General features: G+C 41.6%; 1 protein-coding gene across 2 annotated transcripts in view; it reads left to right on the top strand.

Moving 5' to 3' along the window:
- Nucleotides 1–20,766, top strand: part of SASH1 (SAM and SH3 domain containing 1) — a 99,045-nt gene that overhangs the window by 69,547 nt on the left and 8,732 nt on the right. The window contains exons 8-16 of one of the 2 annotated variants that reach the window (XM_035902354.1): nucleotides 260–392; nucleotides 4,492–4,838; nucleotides 9,530–9,601; nucleotides 12,019–12,162; nucleotides 14,333–14,468; nucleotides 15,500–15,669; nucleotides 16,771–16,980; nucleotides 17,702–17,852; nucleotides 20,568–20,681. In XM_035902354.1, coding sequence (XP_035758247.1) covers nucleotides 260–392; nucleotides 4,492–4,838; nucleotides 9,530–9,601; nucleotides 12,019–12,162; nucleotides 14,333–14,468; nucleotides 15,500–15,669; nucleotides 16,771–16,980; nucleotides 17,702–17,852; nucleotides 20,568–20,681 — 1,477 coding nt within the window. Of the gene's footprint in view, nucleotides 1–259; nucleotides 393–4,491; nucleotides 5,328–9,529; nucleotides 9,602–12,018; nucleotides 12,163–14,332; nucleotides 14,469–15,499; nucleotides 15,670–16,770; nucleotides 16,981–17,701; nucleotides 17,853–20,567; nucleotides 20,682–20,766 lie in introns of both variants that reach the window. The other variant, XM_035902353.1, reaches the window with a different exon arrangement.

Raw genomic sequence — 20,766 nt, 5'->3', positions numbered from 1 at the left:
AGGAATGCATTTCAATGCCTAGGATCTTACGTTGCACAGATTTAGAAATCAAAATGGTATGTCACGCTTTCAGAAAAAGAAAAAGAAAAAAAGAAAACTCTCAGTAATTTAAATGTTTCTGTCTGACCTGGGCTGAAAATATAACACCAGTTACAAAGCTGCATTGACACAGCGCAGCAGATGATCTGGGTTAACTTGACTTGAAGGAGCAAGACGTGGAACTACTACTTTACTAATATTCCCTTTGTTTCTTTGCCAGTCAAGAGAACAATCCGATGATGAAACAGAAGAGTCGGTGAAGTTTAAGAGGTTGCACAAGCTGGTGAATTCTACTCGCAGGGTCAGGAAGAAACTCATAAGAGTGGAAGAAATGAAAAAACCCAGCACAGAAGGTAAAAAGCAACATATGCATGTGGTTAAAACTGTGTGTATGAATACATGTTTCTGTTGAGAGGGGACAGAAAGTTGGACGGCTGGGGGAGAGAGGGGTGCAGTGTTCTTAAGGGATGGTAGGAAAGACTGCCTTGTCTATGGTGCATGCCTTACCCAAGTAATTGCATTCCGAGACTGTGGAGGGAGGAAAGTGACAGCCTGGGATGTGGTTACTGATGATCTCCTGGTATTCCCAGAGCAGTGCTGGAGAGCCCCTCTTTAAGAGATTAGAAGTTGGTTTATGTTATATGCCCCATGCTGGGGGATGGGGAATGAGACTAGGAGCAATCCCAGCCGGCTGCCCCACAGGCTCAGCAAGGAGGTAAGCAGAGCCACCCTCCATCCTCCCAAGCTGGGGGCAGATGGCCCACAGGTGAAACTCTGGCTAGTTTTGGGAGGGTAGTGGCTGACTGGTTGTACAGTTGTGCCACATGGCATCATCCCGTGGCAAAAGTACAGAAACTCTATCAGACGTTCTTGTGGGATAGCGATTGCCTCGTGTAATATTAACTCCTACTTCTGGGGGAGCCTGTTTGCAGTTTGGCTCCTGAATGAGCCTTGCTGCCAAGGGAGAGGAGGAGAGAAGGGAGGAGGAGGAGGGTGGGGAAATGGGAAGCAGAGTTCAGCCCCTGGGAATGTCATGCTGCAGAATTAACTCCGGATGACCTGTATCCATCTATGAGCACTCAGATTAACAAAGCCTGAGCCTCAGAAGCTTCTCTGCACAGTCCTGCTTGAGTCCTAACTGGAATTGTGGGCACCCCTCTATGTTAGTGGCCTTCCCAGGATCGTATGCCAGTTGCCCTCAGTTTTGCAATGAGCTGAGCCATATTATGATTCCTTCCTAGTGCATTTAAGGAGAACATGTGCATCTTCTTGGGGATGTGGCAGGAAGCTGTTGGCAGATGTATAATCTAGCCTGCATCTCTCCTGCATGATGATGGTGTTACTGGCTGGTGGGAAAGGCACGGCCAGCCTAGAGCTCTGGACCGGGCAGCTGTCTTGGTCTGAAAAGGTTTTGTCACCTTTAGGTGACCATAAAGCTGGGTTACCTGGAGCAAAAATACGGTTTGTGAGATGGGACAAACAAAACAGAGCTATTTTTCCCCTGCTCTGGGGAAAGAAGGACCCCAGAGAGGTCTGTTCTACCCCCTCCCACCCTGGGGGCCTGGGAAAAGCTGCAGGGAGCAATCAGCCAGAGGCTCCAGGGGTGGGAGCAGCTGCAGGAGCCAGCAGCCCAGGGGCTGCTGGGTGTGCAGACGCCTTCCTGCAGTTTGACCAGACTTTCTCTTCAGCATTTTAACTGTTTTGCTCTCTATTCCCTCTCTTACAGTGATTCACCTCCTTATTTCCTTTTCTCCTTCAGTCTTTCACTTAAGTGTCCCAGTCCCTTACAGATTTTTTTTCCAGTTTTCCACCCCTGCCCCCCTACCCCCTTCATACCCCTCAACCAAAAAAAACCTGAATTAACAACTGTCGCCAGAAAAAACATCTGCTGTGCTTCCTTCTTTCTCCATCTCCTGCCTGTTGTCTTCTGTTTTCTCTGTTTTAACTCCAGACTTTTCTGAATAAACTATCTATAACTCTGAGTTTGTACTTTATCTAGCAGTCTGGAGTTCCTTTGTAGATTGGCTCTTGGGGAAACTCTCTAGCAAAAACAATTATTGCTAGATAACCATGTGGATTACTTCTACATAAGTAGAAGGTCCCTTAAGTAGCCAAGTCTGCATTAGGAGTTAGATATCTATGACTTTTCTTTCCTTAATTTCTCCCCAAGCCCAAGTTTTCATGTGGCAAATTAAAAGTGCTTCGTAAATGCTGTTCATCCCCGTACCTCATAATGGAGGTCTGTATTCCCATTTGGATATGTCAGAGGGCTCTGCATGATCACAAAAAATACTGTGGTCAGATTTGGGGATAGCTGCTGGGCCTTCCAAGTTACCTGCAGTTGACTGGATCAGTTCTTGAGCTGTTTGCTGCTGTTATCTGAATCTGTGTTATGAATGTGAAGTAACGTGAAATCCTAAATGGCTAGGTTTTGGGGGGTTAGCTATAAAATTTGATGGAGTGACATCAGTAAAATTCCAATAAATTCATCAGTGATCAAGAGCCTTTAACAAAGTGTGACTGTAGACTTGGTTTGAAAACTGACGTGCGGTTCCCCAGAAGAAAGATTCCTCATAATCCTTCTCAAAAATTTCTTCACAGAAGAACAAGTTTGCCAAATTTCCCTTATATGTTCCTGTAGTTTTTAAATAAAAGTACACTAGTGCCAGATCCTTCTCCCACATTTCTACTGTTGACACTGTTATCACACTGCATATACATCTGGATGATCTGATACTCACTAGAATGTGCCAATATCTGAATCCGTGTGTATTTTGTGTTAGTCTGCTCCTAGTGAGCTATATAACTGAAGCTTCCTAATTCCTGGGCACCACTTTTATATAGCATTTAAAAACAAATCACATCTACATCTGTGTCATTATGGCTTTGTGTCATGGACTCACTCCAGATAACATCTGTTACAGTGTTGACACATAATGCATATTTTACAAGCTGTTTAAAAACATATTTACTCAGTGGACTAGAATTGTTTATCAGCACATATTCAGTCCCAGGAGAACGTCTTATTTTCTGTTCAAATTGAGAAGCTAAGGGGAAAAAGAGCAAATTGGACAGTCCAGTGAAAGTGGTGTCCAAATCCGACTCCAATCTACAGACCTACCCTAGAAAAGTTCTCAAGAGTGAAAGTTGTGTGTCAGATGTGATCTGCTGTCCCTTCACTGTCACAGTGAGTTTTGTCTTGGTAAAATGGCATCTTAGGTTTCAGCAAATATATGTCAAATATGTTTTGCCAACAGAGTGAACTGAAGGTGAGACAGGAAGCCTGTACAGGGCAACTAATCTTTCACCTTGAAATGTGTCCCCTCTTATTGAATGAGCAAGTTTAGTAAATCATAGGAATTTTGGTAATGGTTCAAATTTAGCTCTGCTATAAGGTTGCGGAAGCAATCAAAGATGAAGGCAGAGTTGGGTCAGGCAAGAAATACATTTTGGCAAGAAATAAATACAGTCACATTTCTCTGTGTGTTTCTGATACATACCCATGAATGCTGTGAAATTTTCAGGCAGGACTTCAGAGGATGTATACTCTTGTTTGACTCTTCCCTTGTTACTGCATGTAATACCTGAGCCTATGCTTTGCTCAGAAAAAAAAATACCAGAGAAAAGTTTCTTAAATTATAAATGAGAAAAGGAATTGCAATTTCAGGTCTTTTATTCCCTTCTTTCCACTCCGAAAAGGAGACCCGGCTGTTTGCCCATCTCCAGTACTTGACGTTGCAAAACATCTTCTTCCCTTTCTGTGAAATGTGTATTTGGTGAAAACCAAGAGTTTCTGTCATTACCAGGACACTGTTGAAATTGGCGCACCCACAGTTTGTCCTACTTCTATTTTTCTTTGCATCTGTTTAAGTAAATTCTATGTGATTAAAATTGGTGCCCCTTCCCCCATCAAAAACCCAAAAATTTTAATTTCATCCTGGAGCTCAGCTCCATAACTTTCTGAGAAAAATACTGCTTTCTGCAGCAGCACTGGATATCGGAAAACTGGACCTGGGGATAGTTGTTTGGTTTTTAATACCTGAGTATACTCCCGACATGTTGTAATACCACTAGAGCTGAGCATCATATGCAAGTATCAGAAGAAAAGCATGAGAAACAGATCCCAGCTCCAGCTTTTAAGGGGTTCTTAGTGAGAGCATCTGTGGTCTTAGCTGCAAATGAAAGAGAGAAACTTAAAATAACAATGAGTTTACATACAGTTTGCTGTCGTCTGTCCACTGTTAACTCATCCCAGAACTCTGAGTTCACAAATGGAAGGACCTGCTTCAGATTTATCCACTTGCAAATAGTTTCTGGGCTGCTTATATCAGGAGGAGTTTTATTCCGTTTTAAGTGGGTGATATCTTAAATAAATACAGTAAGGCTTTACAAGGAAACATCTCAGAGAATTAAGAACAATGATATGTATTGTGCTGCTTTTGTCCCCTGTAGGTGTGGAGGAGCATTCACTTGACAACTCTCCTATTCTGGATGACAGATCGGCACTTTACTCTGGAGTTCACAAGAAGCAATTCTACTTTGACAGCTCCTGCGAAAAGCAGCCAGAAGACGACTCGGACTCACTTACTACTTCCCCCTCATCCAGCAGTCTTGATACATGGGGAGCTAACCGGAAGCTGGTGAAGACCTTCAGCAAAACTGATAGCCGTGGCCTTATCAAGCCTCCCAAGAAACTTGGGACATTTTTCTCTTACCCAGAAGAGGAGAAGACCCAGAAAGTTTGCCGCTCCTTGACAGATGGGGAAATGAAGAAGAGCCTCGGCTCACTGAGCCATGGGGTAAGTACAGAAAGCATTTGCTTTTATGACAGCAACAGGCACAAGCACCATCTTCTGGTGTCCCTGGAGGAGATTCAGAGTGTAAGGAAGCAGATCCGATTGAAGAAAATGGATACTAACTATTCCTGTTCCAGAGCTTTTCTTTGCCAGCGCCCTGCTAGGAAAGGAGCATCTCCCGCAACTTGCGACCTACAATTACTGCGGCACAAAACGAAAGGGGGTGGAGGTTGTGGCTTCCCAAACAGAAGGCTACGAGGGCGCACTTCTGTCAGCGAGTTCAATATTACCTATGTGGTGGAGAGAAGCCTGTACAGTCACCTCAACCTCTCACAGCTGGTGCGTCCCGTTACTGACAGGACCCTGAGCAAGGCCGACAAGCAGGACCTGAGGAGATGCCTGCTGGAGGAGGATGAGGAGGCCAAGAGGAAGTGGGCTGCCACAGTGGATCGCTGTACTAAAAGGGTTCTCTTGAGAATCCACCAAAAGTCTGTGAGTCAAAGAGTTGCCATGAAGGTGGTCTTCCAGTTTCTATGAGGTTGCAGTCAACACTTTCTGCTTTATACTTTTAACTAAAATTCAGTGCTGCTTCTTTCCTTGCTGTTAGAAACTCTTAAGCACTGTAATTCAGCTGTAAGGGAAGAGTTTGATACAATCCCATTAGAGAAGAGTTTTGTTGAGTCTGCAGTTTCTGTGTGTACAGAATAACTCAATGAGAGAGAGCAAATATGACAAAATGCTGCTTTTTAAATTCACCTAGTGCAAAAATTGAGATCACTGGTGAAGAGAGGAGCTTTATAAAATCATAGAATCGTTTCGGTTGGAAAAGACTTTTGAGATCATCAAGTCCAACCGTTAACCTAACCCTGCCAAGTCCACCACTAAACCATGTCCCTAAGCATCACATCTCCATGTCTTTTAAATACCTCCAGGGATGGGGACTCGACTGCTTCCCTGGGCAGCCCGTTCCAATGATTGAGAACCCTTTCATTGAAAAAAATTTTCCTAATGTCTAACCTAAACCTGCCCTGGCTGTTTGCTTTGAGATGCTATAAACATGTTCTTTGTGATGCTTTGGGAGTCCTTACTCTCTTAAAGGGATACCGAGAGATGAACAAAATTTTCAGAGGACTAGAGCATCCACAATCAACTGTGCTCTATTTCTGTCCTGCTGTCATTGCTTCATATTGGCCCTCCCCTTCTCAGTTTGCATCTCATCAATTCACCCACCCACTCTGTATTCTGTTACACACACACTGCAGAAAGATGGGGAGTTTTACATTATGTAGACACTGCCCTCCTGCTTGCTGCTCACCACCGCCAGAAGTGCCCCTTCTGCTCTGTCCCTGGCCACTGTTCCTTCTTTTTAGCATGGGGTGAAGGTGGCACCTTCCCTCAGAGCGTTGTGGAAAGGGAAAAAGAGGTAACCAAAACAGGAAATTTTGCAGTACAGTGGGAAATTAAGTGATTTGAGCGCTCCAGAGAGATCTAAAGCTGCTTCCTGATTATATGACCAGTTTTGACAGTTCCTTTAACCATGATGCTGAATTTCCTAGGAACTTGCCTTTGGTGCCAACCAGATCTCCAAAGCTGAGCCAGCTAGTCTGTTGTCGACGATGTAGATATGTTGCCTGCTTCAGTGTGTGGAAATGGCACTGAACCCATAGTGTTAATCAAGATATTCCAGTGAACAATACAGTAGAAAGAGCTCTTCCTCTTTTACTACAGATTTTGAGATGTCTGCTTCATTTCTTCAGGTGTGAGGTATTCTCGATGTAAGAGTCACAGCCTTGGTCTCCTTGAATAACCTGTACAAGGTGACCAAGCCTTCATGGTTCACTTTTTGCCACAAAATAGATAGGTTTTTTCTAGCCAATACCATAAACATTCTCTCCTGGCAGCTTCACTATTTCTTCTGCATTGACTGCTTGCCCTGCCACTCACAGGGTACAGTTTATCTTCACAGTCATTGTACTCAAAAGACACATAAGTGTGTTATGGTGATAAGAGAAACCTTACTTGTTCTTCTGTGGATTGAGCAGTAGGGGTATCTCAGGCAAAAGAGCATATTCATATGTGCTGGAGATGCCCCATAATTAAACATACCCTCTAAAACTGTCTTTGTAAAATCAGATGATGGGGAAAAAGCCCTTTTTTTTACTAATAAGTAGCCTCGCTATAGTAGTCACATTATGAAAACCATTTGGACTGACTTTTGCTAATTCACAAGAGATACAAACGGAGAAGAAATGGATAGCTTTGTTGTTGTTGAGGAACTCCACAGTCAAATGCTTCTCCAGCCTTGTTTGAATGGGATAAATGGTGGAGACACGCTGCTCTTGCTACCTTTTTCAACACACTTCTTCCTGAAACCACAAAATGCCAGCAAATTTCAACTAATGCTACTCCTTCCTAGAAACACTTAATGTTTGTTTGCTGCAACCTCAGGGAAACTGCAATGCCTATGTATTCAGTGGAATTGGTCACTCTGTCTTGCCTTGCCATTCATTTTTGTCATTTATATTTGTTTCAGTGACCTGGACATGCATGAAATTTTCAAATCGCATCAGTTTTTCTTTTCTCCCAAAAGGATAATACTTTTGATTGCATGGCCATTCCATTGAATATCCCTCTCCTCATCCACAGACCTTTTGTTTGGTACAGTATTGCCAGGGTCGCCACTGGAATCTGAAGGTGGAACTTAAGTGTTAAATGTATGGGGAGGTCCATAACAAGACAACAAGCATCCTTAATATGCTACAGTCATTCAGAAGCTTTTAACCAACAGATACTTTGCTCTCTGAGAAGACTGCTTTAGGAGGAGCTCTGGCTGGTTTGACAGACAAGTTTGCTCAGAGCAGTTCCAGATGTACTCTCTTCATTGCTGGGATTACCGTACACTGTAGGATTGGTTAGAATGGACTCTTCACAGGACAACATTACTCATTGCTAAACGTGCTGTTCTTTTAAAACTGGTCTTAAGACCAACTTGTGGTTGGTCTCAAATGCTTTCCAAAAACAATTTTTAAAAGCTATGCCATAGTCACATTGCCTTCTGGAAAAAAACACTTAAAAAAATTCTGCATCACAGCACTCTTTAATTTGTGTGGGGCCTAGACAAAACTGGCTTTGAGTTCTAGTAGAGTTGTGGTGTGTACAAAAACTGTCATCCAAGCACTGTAAGTACGCAGCACCCAACATAAAAGATAAAAACCTCCCAACTTCTTAAAAGCTATTAATATGTGTGCTGAGTAGCAGTGAGCCGTCAAGAAGAATGTTTACTTTAATAGAACTAGTTGGTATAATTGTTTATTAAGTGGCACAGTTTATAGAGCTCACTTCTTCCTAATAAGAGTATTCAAGCAGACTGGTAGTCCTCAGGTGGTGGGTCTTCACTGGCTCCCAGTTACACACTCATGGTACTGATTGGGCAGTCCTTTGTAGGTCTGATCTGATGCTTAGCTGAGTCTTAAGGTGTCTTTGAAGTTATTCTGTTGGGTAGTTCAGGCCCTAAGAACTTACGATTCGCAAGTGGTTGATCTTCTGCCTCCTGTTTGTCTCATCTCTATCTCTGAAGAGAATACTTAAAATAGACATCTGCCTGTCTTGAAACCCACACTCAGAGCCCAGAGTTGAAGTTGTGCAAGTAAATTGTAACTGCCATACCTTCATTTCCCTGGATTGCCCTGGGAGACTTCTGGCAAGGCCAGGTACTTGATTACTGTGCAGCTGGTTGTTCAGTGGCCAAATAAGAAGTCAAAGGTTTTACCTTTTGGATTGCAAAGCAAAATCTGGATTCTCTCTGAGCGCCCCAAGTGGCTGGTCTTTTTTCAAGTGATACCAAAGCTTTAGCAGAGATTTATCTGCCACAGTTAAAGAATAGTTGGCTGTGGAAATGCAACTATACTGACTTTGGTTGCCCCCTGCTCTTGGAAGGGAAGCAGTCTCATAGTGCTGATTTTCTTTTTACTGTTCAGGGTCATGATGATAAAATTCATCCGTGCATTCAGCCAAAACTGAGGCACTCCAATAGGTGATTGTGGCACTCTAAACATAGCGTACTTTCTCCCAAAAGTAGAAGAGCTGCCACATATCACCACAGGGGTGATGGTAAATACCTAATATGGAATCAGGGCTTGCTCAGTCTTTGGGGACACAATGCTTATGGATAGCTGGGCTGGTTTTTTCCTCTTCTTACCAAGGGCTTGCCCTACAAGGCCTCTAGCATTTCCCTGTGTTTCAGTGGAAACGGAGTCTATGCAGCTACTCCCAGAAGGTAGGTTATTCAATACTTTCAAAGATTGGTGGTTCTCTGTTTCAGTGCTACCGTGGACTTACTTATGAAGGCAGATGAGAGTGCTGAGATGGAGTTGCCAGCGCCCTGGAAAACTTGATGCATAAGATCAACAGTTTCCTCAGACCATGAAGTCTTTTTTTCTTTTTAAAAAGAAGAGTAGGCAATAGATGACTCAACAGCAGCAGACCTTAGGCCAAGGAGTTGTCTCTGGAAAAGACAAATGACTCAAATCACTTTATAACAGATTTCTTGATTTATAATCTCCCATCCTTTTGTTTGTTTGGTTGTTTCCATTTTTGCAGACATTTGTGTTTTCACTGGTGTTCTCCAAATCACAGATGTTTTGAGTGACCTAATAATTGTGATAGAACTGTATCCATCCTTTTTTTTTTTGCAGAGAACCTGTAGCTTTGGAGGATTTGACTTGACAAATCGTTCTCTTCATCTTGGAAACAGTTCTGACCAAATGGTGAGTTTAAGACAAGAAGGCACAGACTTGAAATAGCATAAAATGAACATGCGCAATGGAGTTATAATAAACTGAAGTGTAATTTAGGTCTGTAATAACAGTTTGGGGATCCAAGAAAGCAGAGTATCTTCGTTAACCTCAAACTTCCTTAGCTTTGAGAATAACACACCCACCCATATCCGTGTGTGTAAAAGTATTTATATACCATATGTGTAAAGAGGCAGGAACAAGTGATCAAAGCGCAGATCTGGGGGCACATCTGTGGGCTATTCTTATGTCTGATTTCCTCAGAGCATCATCCCAGGCAAAACACATGATTGCTATACTTCCTTGGTAAAAATATTTACTGTTTGGAATGGTGAGGCAAACTTTCATTTGCTGAAGATCTGCAAGTTATTTGGGTGGAAGTCATTATGTAAGAGATTTATTATTTGTTTTCTCATTGTATCTAAGAGCTCTGGAATAGACCAGGATCCCATTGTGCTGGGTGCTGCGCAATTGATCTCAGAGGTCTTTGTGTTTATAAAAAAAAAAAAACCAAAAAAAAACTACCCCTGAGAATTAATTCCATTTTATGTTACTCATGTTGATCCCAGTGTTACTATTGGTCAGCCTGCGGCCAAAAATAACAGAACAGAAATGAGCTAGAACATTATATTAAATGAAATTGCCAACATTTTTTTTCCTTTTGCCCATGTACATTTTTCTTTTCTGTTTCAACATTGGGTCTGATAACTCCTCTGTTCACTTAAATCAAGTCTAAATTGTGAAACATTTTATATACCAGCATTATATTCTTTTTTGTCAGCTGGGTTTTTTGGGGTTGTTCTTGGTTTTCTGATTATTCTTTTTTTTTAACATCATAAAATACCCCTAAATTGGCCAAAATTGTGGGTGGCTGTTTTATTCATGAATTTTCAACTCAGTAAAAAAGTTAACTTCCGAACATACAGTGTTTGTCTTTAAACATAGATACTTTGGCATATTTTGTTCAGATTGGTTTTGGTATAGGGAAGTGCGAGACCTAGATGTTACATTTTTCCCTACCAGGATCAGGAGTGGGAGAGAAGCAGTATACCATAATAATGTATGCAGATCAAGGTTTTTTCCTTGAAAATGTTTAAGTCCATTAAGTGGAAGGGTTTTTTTTTCCAAAAAGATAATACAAAGAGCTGTCATTAATTTCTACTAAAAGACCAAAAGTTACAAAAGAAGTTGTAATCACAAACAACTTGTAAAGGAAAAAATACAGAATTGACAGAAATTAAGTATGAAATTATCAGCTGAATTTCAGAGAAACTTAGTAAAGCAGCAAACATACATAAATTCAGGAAAAAAGATAAATCTTTTATGTAGAATATAGTGTACACTTATTTTAGGGTTTGTTACGTAAATTGTTCTCAGAAGGATTATTGAACCAAGTCAAAGACCAAATGCAGTACTCAATCTATTTGGCCAAACAGATTTTGGTCCTTTTTGCATTGTGATTTTTGGTGCACCCTTGCCAGTGGAGGGTGCTGGTAGTAGCTCTAATAGAGCTGCCTTGCTGTGGTTCCTGACACACTGTAGAACGAAAGACTGCGTCTAACATGCTGCCTGGACAGTCTGAATAAGGGCTGAGTCACACAAGTAAGTTTGGCGAAATGTCAACTGATCCATGTTAATTCTTTGTGTGTGCTTATGGCATCAGTAAATGCTAGGTATCTGAAGCTGGTTTAGAAAAGGTTAAACATGTTCAAAGCAGCTGGCCTTTGTCATCCACTATATATGGACCAGCTAATTTAGTTTGGCAGTACCCTGTTGTGTGTCTTAAGAATAACTGTGCAAGTGTAACCTTCTACCATGGTCGATGGATTTAGCGGCTTTTTCTGCCTTTTTTTATAAACAATCCACAGTAAAACCACAGAGATGGTCATCAAGAGATGTTAACTGAGTGCCTGTCTGAAAATAAAAAGTAAATTTGGGTAGCCAAATGTAGGTATCCATATATATAGGCACAGATATATATTTGGCTAGGATCTCAGAGGTACTTTTACTCCTGTTAAACTGTGTGTAGTATTGACCAACATGAACCACAGCTGCTTTTGTATGTCCTGTGAAGAGGGCTTAGCCTGAAACCATGGAGTTTTCTATCAGGTCAAACACTTACCTGAAACTGAAAGGGATAAAGGCATCCTAACAGACCCCAACACATCTTACATGCAGTGCCTGCAGAAAAGGTTACAAATCAGGCCTTAGGAGTCAGGTACAGTGGACGGCTACAGTGGTTTGCACAAAGTCTCGACAGTGAATATAGAGCAGTAGCAGGACACCATGCTGCTGTCCTGCATCTGCCTGGATCCCTCTGCAATGACTGCCGATGGAGGAGAAAAATGGTTCTTGTATTTTATAGACTTAAACCCTGTTTTATTTTGCAGGGCAAGGAAGGAGACTTTGTTTATAAAGAAGTGATCAAATCACCCTCTGCCTCCCGTATATCACTGGGCAAAAAGGTGAAGTCTGTAAAAGAAACCATGAAGAAAAGGATGTCTAAAAAATACAGCAGCTCTCTGTCTGAGCAGGTATGTAAGGTCTGCATTGGAATCCACTTAATAGTCTAGAAGTGATAATCAGTATTGATTCCCACGCTTCAAGGCATCTCTGAAGAAATTTCTAACAAGACTATGCGCTGTGGCTTATTCCTATGTTCTTATAAAATCCCTCACTGTGAAATAGCTTCCTATAGATGCCAAACCGTGAAAATGTGTTTTCAGATTTTCGTTCAAGTAGCTCATCAGCAGAAGCCTGTGGTTTGATGACATTACACATCTCACTCTGTATTTCCATTTCTTTATCCATCATCATTATTTATTAAGGGAACTGCTCTGTGACTCAGGGTCACAGTAATATATTTAATCTGCAATTTACATCTTAGTTTAAATTCCCAGCATAACTTCACGTACGCAGTTTCTCTCTGCTATTACAGATCTTTTCCCCATCACAGCTTGCCCTCTGCAGCAGCCCATTAAAGCAGATGTCACCGTGTAGTCGGAAAGAGGCATCCCACAGAAGATTTTCCTATTATTTTTTCATTACAGATTTGTATAGCTTATTCTTAAAGGCAGGCCTGAAGTACATTAGTTGTAAATTAGGCTTTTGATTTCAGTGGCCTTAGGAACAATTGCTGTCTTTTTCCCTTTTGGTATACTCTGGGTCCTTGCTTTGATGGGGTGTCAAAAAACCTTCCACATTTGTTTAAAGCCAATCTTGCCGCTGGAAATGTGTAAGAAGCTTAGAAAGCCTCCGGGAGAGCAGAGCTCTCCGGCAGACATCGCCCCCAAGTGGCCTCCCACCGGCCGCGGGACCGCCGGGGATGCTTGCAGCCCCAGAGAAATGGAAATGGAAAGGGAGTCATCTGCTTTTTGGTATTAATGCAAAGCGTCGGTGCCTGTAAAAGGAGCAGTCCATAAGATTCAAAACAGCAACCCCAAACTGCAAAATCTGGAGGCAGCATAGAGAGGCAGAAAAGTGACCGTTTTTATGCAGTGCTTTGCAACATGAGAATCCCTTTCCTGTAGGACTATCAGCCATACTTATTCATAACCAGGGGCAGCACTACAGTTACGGTTATTTAATGTAAACTTACAGTTAAAACCTTTTAAGGTCTAACATGATTTGATGTTGATAAGAAGATGCTTTGGTGTCTGACTGGCCTTCCAGTGCCCCTCTGCAAAGTGTGCCTAAGAAAGGGGTACTCTGAGACATCGGTTTACAATGAGTTAGCAATACTTCTGCTCTCTAGCTCTCTCTAAGATTGACTTGACCTCTGAAGTCATATGCTGGGATGACTTTTTTTTCTGATTGTTCTGCAGCATGCAAATAATAGCTTTCATCTGAAAGCTTTATGACCACACATCTCCACAAAAAGTCTTCTTGTATGCAAGCTACAGTTCTTTTTGTTTTCAAATTTTTTGGCACAGTTGTTTTAGAATATTTGTACCTTTCTGGCATCATGACTCAAACTATGTGCCAGTATCTCTGCATTCAAAAAAACAAGCAAAAGCTATTCTGGCCACAAGTATCTGCTGCTTTGCTCTAACTGTGATTCACAGAGGCTGACAGAATTTCAATTTAGTAAAGACCGTTTTTGATTTCCTGTAATGCTTGACTGAATGAAAAGAAAAATTGCCTCACCTATTGCACATGTAGCAAAATCTTTTTATATTTATGCATTTATGCTTATGAGTATTTATACTATGCACAGGCTGCATTTTCTGGTTAATTCTTTTTCTTCAAGGTAGAGGAGCAAAGGTATCAACAATTCACTGCAAAAAAAAAAATTGTATGTTGCTGTGTGTCTCACTTGCATTGTCTGATTTGTTTGTATTCATCTTTGTACAAAATCCTGATTCAAAAAGCTGAATTTGGCGTTGGCTGTTTTGCGAGTACTGCTGGCAAAAATACCATATGTCATTACAACTTTTGAGTTGGGAGTTTTGTGTAATGTTTCTTGCTACTTGCAACACTGGCTTTTTCAGACTGGACTGTTTGCTCCTGTCCCCGCTATCATGCCTAATAAAGTGGGGGTTCTGCCACAGTTGAGTACCACAAAAATAAGTAGATAAACGTAGAGGGTTTCATCATGCCTGGTAAAGAGCAGGAAAACAGAATCTCTTTCCTTGGAGATGAACGAGCAGCTCCTGTCAGTGCCTATGTTCATTTTCCAAACTGAAATGGTTCAATCCCTTTCAGGAGTCCAGCCCTGGGGTCATGCCGGGTTCTCCGCAGTCACCACCGCCAGACACTGACTCCCTGGACAAACCCAAGCTGAAAGCCGGTGGCTCAGTAGAGAGCCTGAGGAGTTCCTTAAGTGGTCAGAGCTCAATGAGTAAGTTTGGTTGTAATTGCGTTTTTCCATTTCTGTGGCTTCAGGGAGCAGAGATCTCCACAGTAAGCAGAATCAGAGAAAGTCAAGGCAGAAGCAGTGGTTAAAAAGTAGAAAGGCTGATGGGTTAGTCATTAAGGGTTTACAAAGAACCATAAGCTCTTTGGTGCAGAGACGATATTTTTTTGCTTTGTGTTTATATAGAGCCCTAAAAAGTGAAATCCTGCTTTCTGACTGGGTCTGCTGGGTCCTCCTATTATAATATAAATTATTGGAGTGACAATTACAATCCTTGGACGGTACTAAGCAGGCTTGTCTTTACACTAGATTTCTCCTGGGCACCCCTGATGGGCTTCCCACCCTGCCTCGAGAGAGAACTTGAGGTTCTCTCATTAACTGGTTAGAGTAGTATTATTTAAAACTTCTCTGGTTAAGATTGTCTCTACACAAAACAGAGCTTAAGTGGGACACAGATGGTGTGAACTTGCTTCACTGTGGATTACTGACTAATAGCAACCAAGAACATATTGGGGGAAAAAAAACTGAAGAGCAAGCTCCATTTTTAAATGACTGAAAGTGTGTTCTGAAAATCATCTCTTTTTTTCTTTTTTCCTTTTTTTGTTAATATCAATACAAAGTGTTGACATAAAACAAAATTTCTAGACATGAGGGGGATTCTGGAACCCTCATGCAGGATTCCAGAGGTTTTTCTCCTCACACTGCTATGCTTTTTTGTGGGCAAAACTTCTGAGAAAGATGACATCTCCTGTGATGTACCATAGATGAGACACTAGTTAAACAGCTTCTCAGTTAAATATTGAGGAGCTGAATTTGGTAGAACAGGAGAGCAAAGTAAATTCACTAACTCTCCCTTCACATGTGTGTATAAGAAATAGCAGCATTGAAGGACTTTTAACGTTGATTACCAGGTTTTGCAGAAAGATGACGCTCTTTCTGTCTTGCCTTTGTTTGTTTCTGAACCTTCTTCACAAAGGGATTCTTTCCTGTGGACTGCTACTATGTCTCTCACACAGGTGGTCAGACAGTGAGCACAACAGATTCCTCAACCAGCAACAGGGAGAGTGTGAAATCAGAAGATGGTGATGATGAAGAGCCTCCTTACAGAGGACCTTTTTGTGGAAGAGCCAGGGTTCACACTGATTTTACTCCAAGTCCATATGATACAGATTCTCTGAAGCTCAAGGTACCAGCTATGTCTGTTTTTTAAGGGGTTCTACACTGATTTTGGCAAAATTCTTAATTAAGAGCTCTTTGCAAGAACTCTACAATTCTTAGTCTTGTAATGAGTTTACATGTGCTTTTTGAAGCCCTTTAGCCTGTCTGATTTTGGTATATTTAAGATTTGCTTAAATTATAACAAAATGTTATAGAACATAAGTAAGTATTAGCATTTCTCCACATCCAGGGAAAGACACTCGCATATTCCCTTTCTGGAAAAATAAAAATGTGCCACAAATTCATTTCCATTTTGTTGGAAAGATTGGAAAGATACTTTGTCTGCCACAATGAATTAATACATCAATGGGAAAATTTTCAAAATCCTTGGAAGAAATGTGGATCCACCTACACAGAGTGTCTTTTAAAGGCATTTCAGTTAATAAAACTTGTTTTAAGCTAATATTGAATTACTTTGCTGACTGTGAGTTGTCACCCCTCTTTAATTTTTCTGGGTATCAGCTTTTATTATTTTTAGTTGTGCTGTATTCAATTCAAACTATCTGACTCCTTACATTCATTACTTAAAATTCTGTCGGCAGCTAATTCCTGTTAAAGCAGATGTACATAAGGTAATCTCTTTAAGGATACAAAAGCAGTTGTGCGACCATTTCTTTCTTATGGTCAGGAGCACATTAGGAAAAGCAAGTGTTGCACAGTTCCTTCTGCATACGCCTTGCTTCCTCAGGAGATCTGATGTGAGATTATGCCCATGTATGCTGAGCGTGTTCTTACTCGCACCAGTTTCAGGTAGTTGCACAGCTTTGTACAAAGCAGCAGTGATGCATTATTGGGGTGTAAGCAGGCTTGTGAGTCTGGACAGTTGGGGTCCATATCAGGTTCTTTTGTTGACTTGCTGTGTGGTCTTAGGCATGTTACTTAATTTCCTTTTCTTCCATTTGTAAAACAAGCATAATCAGATGTTTTTGCAAGAGCTTGGGTTAACCTTTTGAAAACTAAAGTGTTGTCCATTCTACGTATATGAAAATCTAAGGCAAAGTGGGTGTGTTTGCTTGAATATCCATCAGAAAACATTCCTAGATGACTTTCTTGCTTCTTTGTTCTGTAGAAAGGTGACATCATTGATATAATCAGCAAACCCCCCATGGGCACTTGGATGGGCCTGTTGAACAACAAAGTTGGCACTTTCAAATTTATCTATGTGGACGTGTTAAATGAAGAGGAAGAGAAGCCGAAGCGGCCCACCAGGCGACGTCGGAAAAGCAGACCGCCCCAGCCCAAATCAGTTGAGGATCTCTTGGATCGCATCAACTTAAAGGTCCAAATTCTGTTTACCCTTCAGTTCGGCTTGTGGAAAGGGGGCCACACCTTTGGAGTTGTTAGTTGTGAGAGCTGAACACCAGATTCATAATCCTAAGGATCATGACACTGCTTAGCAGAATCGGGTCTTAGCTGCAGAGTGAAAATAGCTGAGGCCAGGCAGAACGGCCTGCCAGGCTTGATGAAGTGCTGCAGGCTGCAAGTTGTATGCCCTCAGTGACCGTAAATCATTGCATGGTATGGCTACTAGCTAACACACTTCAAAAGCAAGCAAAAAGTGTAAAATAACAATAGTTACCCTGTCTTTAAAGAGGAAGTTTTTTTCCATGTTTCTGTTCAGAAGAGCTAGGGATAAACTGGTGCAGCTGTCGTTCACCCTCTGTACTTCTCCCTTCCTACAGAGCTGTGCCATATTGTGTACCCGGGTAGCATGCTACCCAGGCCATTTAATACAGTGCATTCCAAACACAAAAATATGTGCAGCATTCTAGTTCTGGCACAGCTACCTCCTTGAACTCTGAGCAATGTTTATACAACCTATAATCCTATAATTTTGCTGTTATACAGTGGTTTGCATTTGCTAAACTACTGCTTTTTCCCCTGGTTGTGAAAAATCTCTTCTGGTATCTTTATTGACAAAAGAAGTTGAATAAATACATTGTCTCACAGATCTTTTTTTTTTTCTTTTTTTTTTTTTTTTTTTAATTCTTTTTATGCAGGAACACATGCCCACTTTTCTGTTCAATGGTTATGAAGATCTGGATACCTTTAAGCTTTTAGAAGAAGAAGATTTGGATGAACTGAACATCCGAGATCCTGAGCACAGAGCTGTTCTCCTCACAGCAGTGGAACTTCTACAGGAGTATGATAGTACGTGGGATGTTTGAGGTTTTCAGTTTTACTAGAGCTCTGCCAAGAACCTTGTGAGGTTTTTAAAGTGGAAGACTGGTTCCAGGATTTTGATCTTTTTTTTTTTTTTTTTTTTCCTAATCTAGTTATTTCCAGGGTAATCCTGTGTAAAAACATGTAGATTTTTGAGGAGTGACTTAAGACTTGCATTTGTTCTGCCAGAATCCTTTTGTTCATGTAAGCCCTGATACCCAACTTACTCGAGTGATGTCAACCATATACCTTTTAGAATATTGATGTTCAGGAATAAATCCTGAGATTACCTACTCAAAATAAGAAGCCAAGGCATGGAGAATAGGAAAGAAGAAGCTTCTAGGCTAGAGGGAAGAGATTGAGGTTATCAAGGGTAAGAAAAAGATGAAAGCTCAGAGGGCTGTGGGGAAGGGTAACATGAATTAAACTTTCTCTTATTTTACGTGCACATGCATTCACAGTCTTGGACTGTGAATTGCAGGGCTGTACAGGTAGCTTCAGGTTGTACACATGACAACACAGTGATTCTCAACGGGAGAAAGTGTATCAGTGCAAAGAGTGAAAGACAGTCACCCAGCTATCTAAGGTGCAGCAATGCAATTCTGCCCGTTATACAGATGGTCTCAGGCAAGTGCTTGCAAAGATGAGGGAAAGCAGAGTAAGTCATGGCAGTCAAATTTGATGGTGTCTTTGCCACACAGGAGGAAGCAGGGCTGTACCATCCATGCAGCAGTCATGGTAGAGTAGAATAATTTTAAAAGCAAGTGTAGCTCAAGACAGGAATTTAGATGCGCTCAATACCTAGTTGCAGCAACCTAAAACAGTACTGAATCTCCCCTTCGTCCCTAAATGTCAGCAGAAATTTAATATCCCACTGAGCAGAACCAGTGGAATGGATGGTGTGAGGGCTTTCTCAGCCGCTTCTGTGCAAAATCCCATGTTTAAGCTTAAACTGCAACAATTTAAACAGCTGCTTATTAAGTGGCCAATGCTTAATTCTGTTATAGAGAGAGAAGCGTGATTAGTATCTCTAGACAGTGCTGTGTGGCCTGAGCTTTCACTGACATGTAGCTTTCTTGTTCATTTCCCTTCCCAAAGAGGCATCCACACTTTCTCCACCCTCTACCCCACAATAAAAATGCAGTTGCAGAATTAGATTTTCACTTGTATCAGAGTAGCTTTTTGTCACCTAATATGAGATTCTCTTAATTATTTGCAGACCTGGTTAGAATGTTTACTTCCCTGAAGTAATAATTTTTCTTTAGGGACCTTCAATTTTGGTTTGAAAACTTGAGTAACTATGTGATGTGGTAGCTGGAAAGTATAAATTCCAATTCCAAGTCAGAGTGACGAGGAGAAAGAGAAGTGGGGATGAGACAGCTGGAACCTGGGAGGGGCAACAGCACTTAGTTCCACCCCATAATTACCTTTCATGTGCTGAGAATAGGAATTGGAATAGCCATTTCTGACATTTTATTGCAGGGGAAAAAAAACACAGCATAAACTGTATCCTTGCATCATGAAGTTGGCTTTCTGTATCTTCAGCTCCAGATTTAGTTTCTTTACAAAATATGATAGCTGACCAAGCATTCCGGGTAAATTCCTGGAATCCAGCCTATGCAGCCTGGATGGACCACACTTGAGTGTGGGCTCTCTGCACAGGCCAAGAAAGGAGGGAAGAATTTTTACCACTAGTCTCTCCCTTGTGCCTTCCCCTCCTCGTTAGGGGAGAGTATCTAACTTTGCCAGCCCCACTCCTGATCCTTCTTCTTGGTCCCTTCTGGAAAGTAGATCAGGGTTAGGATTTTATTCTTTTTTACGTGATTTGGTTCTTTTCTGTGCTTTTTGCTTTTGTTTTGGGTGTTGGGGTTTTTTTTAAGTCTTAAAAAGAACTTTGACACCATAATTTTAAATAAATTTTCATGTTTGTAGGTTGCAGAACTTGGCCCCAAGGCAGCTGAGGCACACACGCAGTCCATTCTGCTTTCATTATGTACCATACTGCTCCCTCACACTCATGAGGCTGTTGCTAATTCCAAAGGGGATGAATGTTTCCAACATTTATGATGGCTGTTCCTGAAGCTCACTCTTTTCTAAACCAATGATCTGATACAATTAATACAACAGGGCAGATCAGAGAATCAGAGAATCATTTTGGTTGGAAAAGACCTTTAAGATCATCAAGTCCAACCGTTAACCTAACCCTGCCAAGTCCACCACTAAACCATGTCCCTAAGCATCACATCTACACGTCTTTTAAATAGCTCCAGGGATGGGGACTCGACCACTTCCAGGGATGGGGACTCGACCACTTCCCTGGGCAGCCTGTTCCAATGCTTGACAACCCTTTCAGTGATTAAATTTTTCCTAATGTCCAATCTAAACCTCCCCTGGTGCAACTTGAGGCCATTTCCTCTCGTCCTGTTGCTTGTTACTTGGGAGAAGAGACCAACACCCACCTCACTACACCCTCCTGTCAGGCAGTTGTAGAGGGCAATAAGGTCTCCCCTCAGCCTCCTTTTTGCCAGGCTAAACACCCCCAGTTCCCTCAGCTGCTCTTCATAAGATTTGTGCTCTAGACCCCTCACCAGCCTTGTTGCCCTTCTTTAGACACACAAGGTAATGGTGCTGGAAATGGAAGATTGAGAAGTTCAGATGGATTTTCTGTTTGCCTGTTTTTCATTGTATTCTCGCATCCTCTAGGTAACAGCGACCAGTCAGGATCTCAGGAGAAACTTCTCATTGAAGGCCAAGGCCTAACCGGATGCTCTCCTCGGGATTCTGGCTGCTATGAAAGCAGTGAAAACCTGGAGAATGGTAATGGTCACAGCAATGAGCTTTATAATCCCTGCAACCTTTTTTCAGTAAATAGCTTCATGTACTTTCTGCTCCTGTTCCTAGC

The sequence above is a fragment of the Egretta garzetta genome, unplaced genomic scaffold (assembly GCF_000687185.1).
Source record: "Egretta garzetta isolate BGI_Z169 unplaced genomic scaffold, ASM68718v1 scaffold139, whole genome shotgun sequence".
NCBI lineage: Eukaryota > Metazoa > Chordata > Aves > Pelecaniformes > Ardeidae > Egretta > Egretta garzetta.
This window is presented reverse-complemented; position numbering and strand designations above follow the sequence as displayed.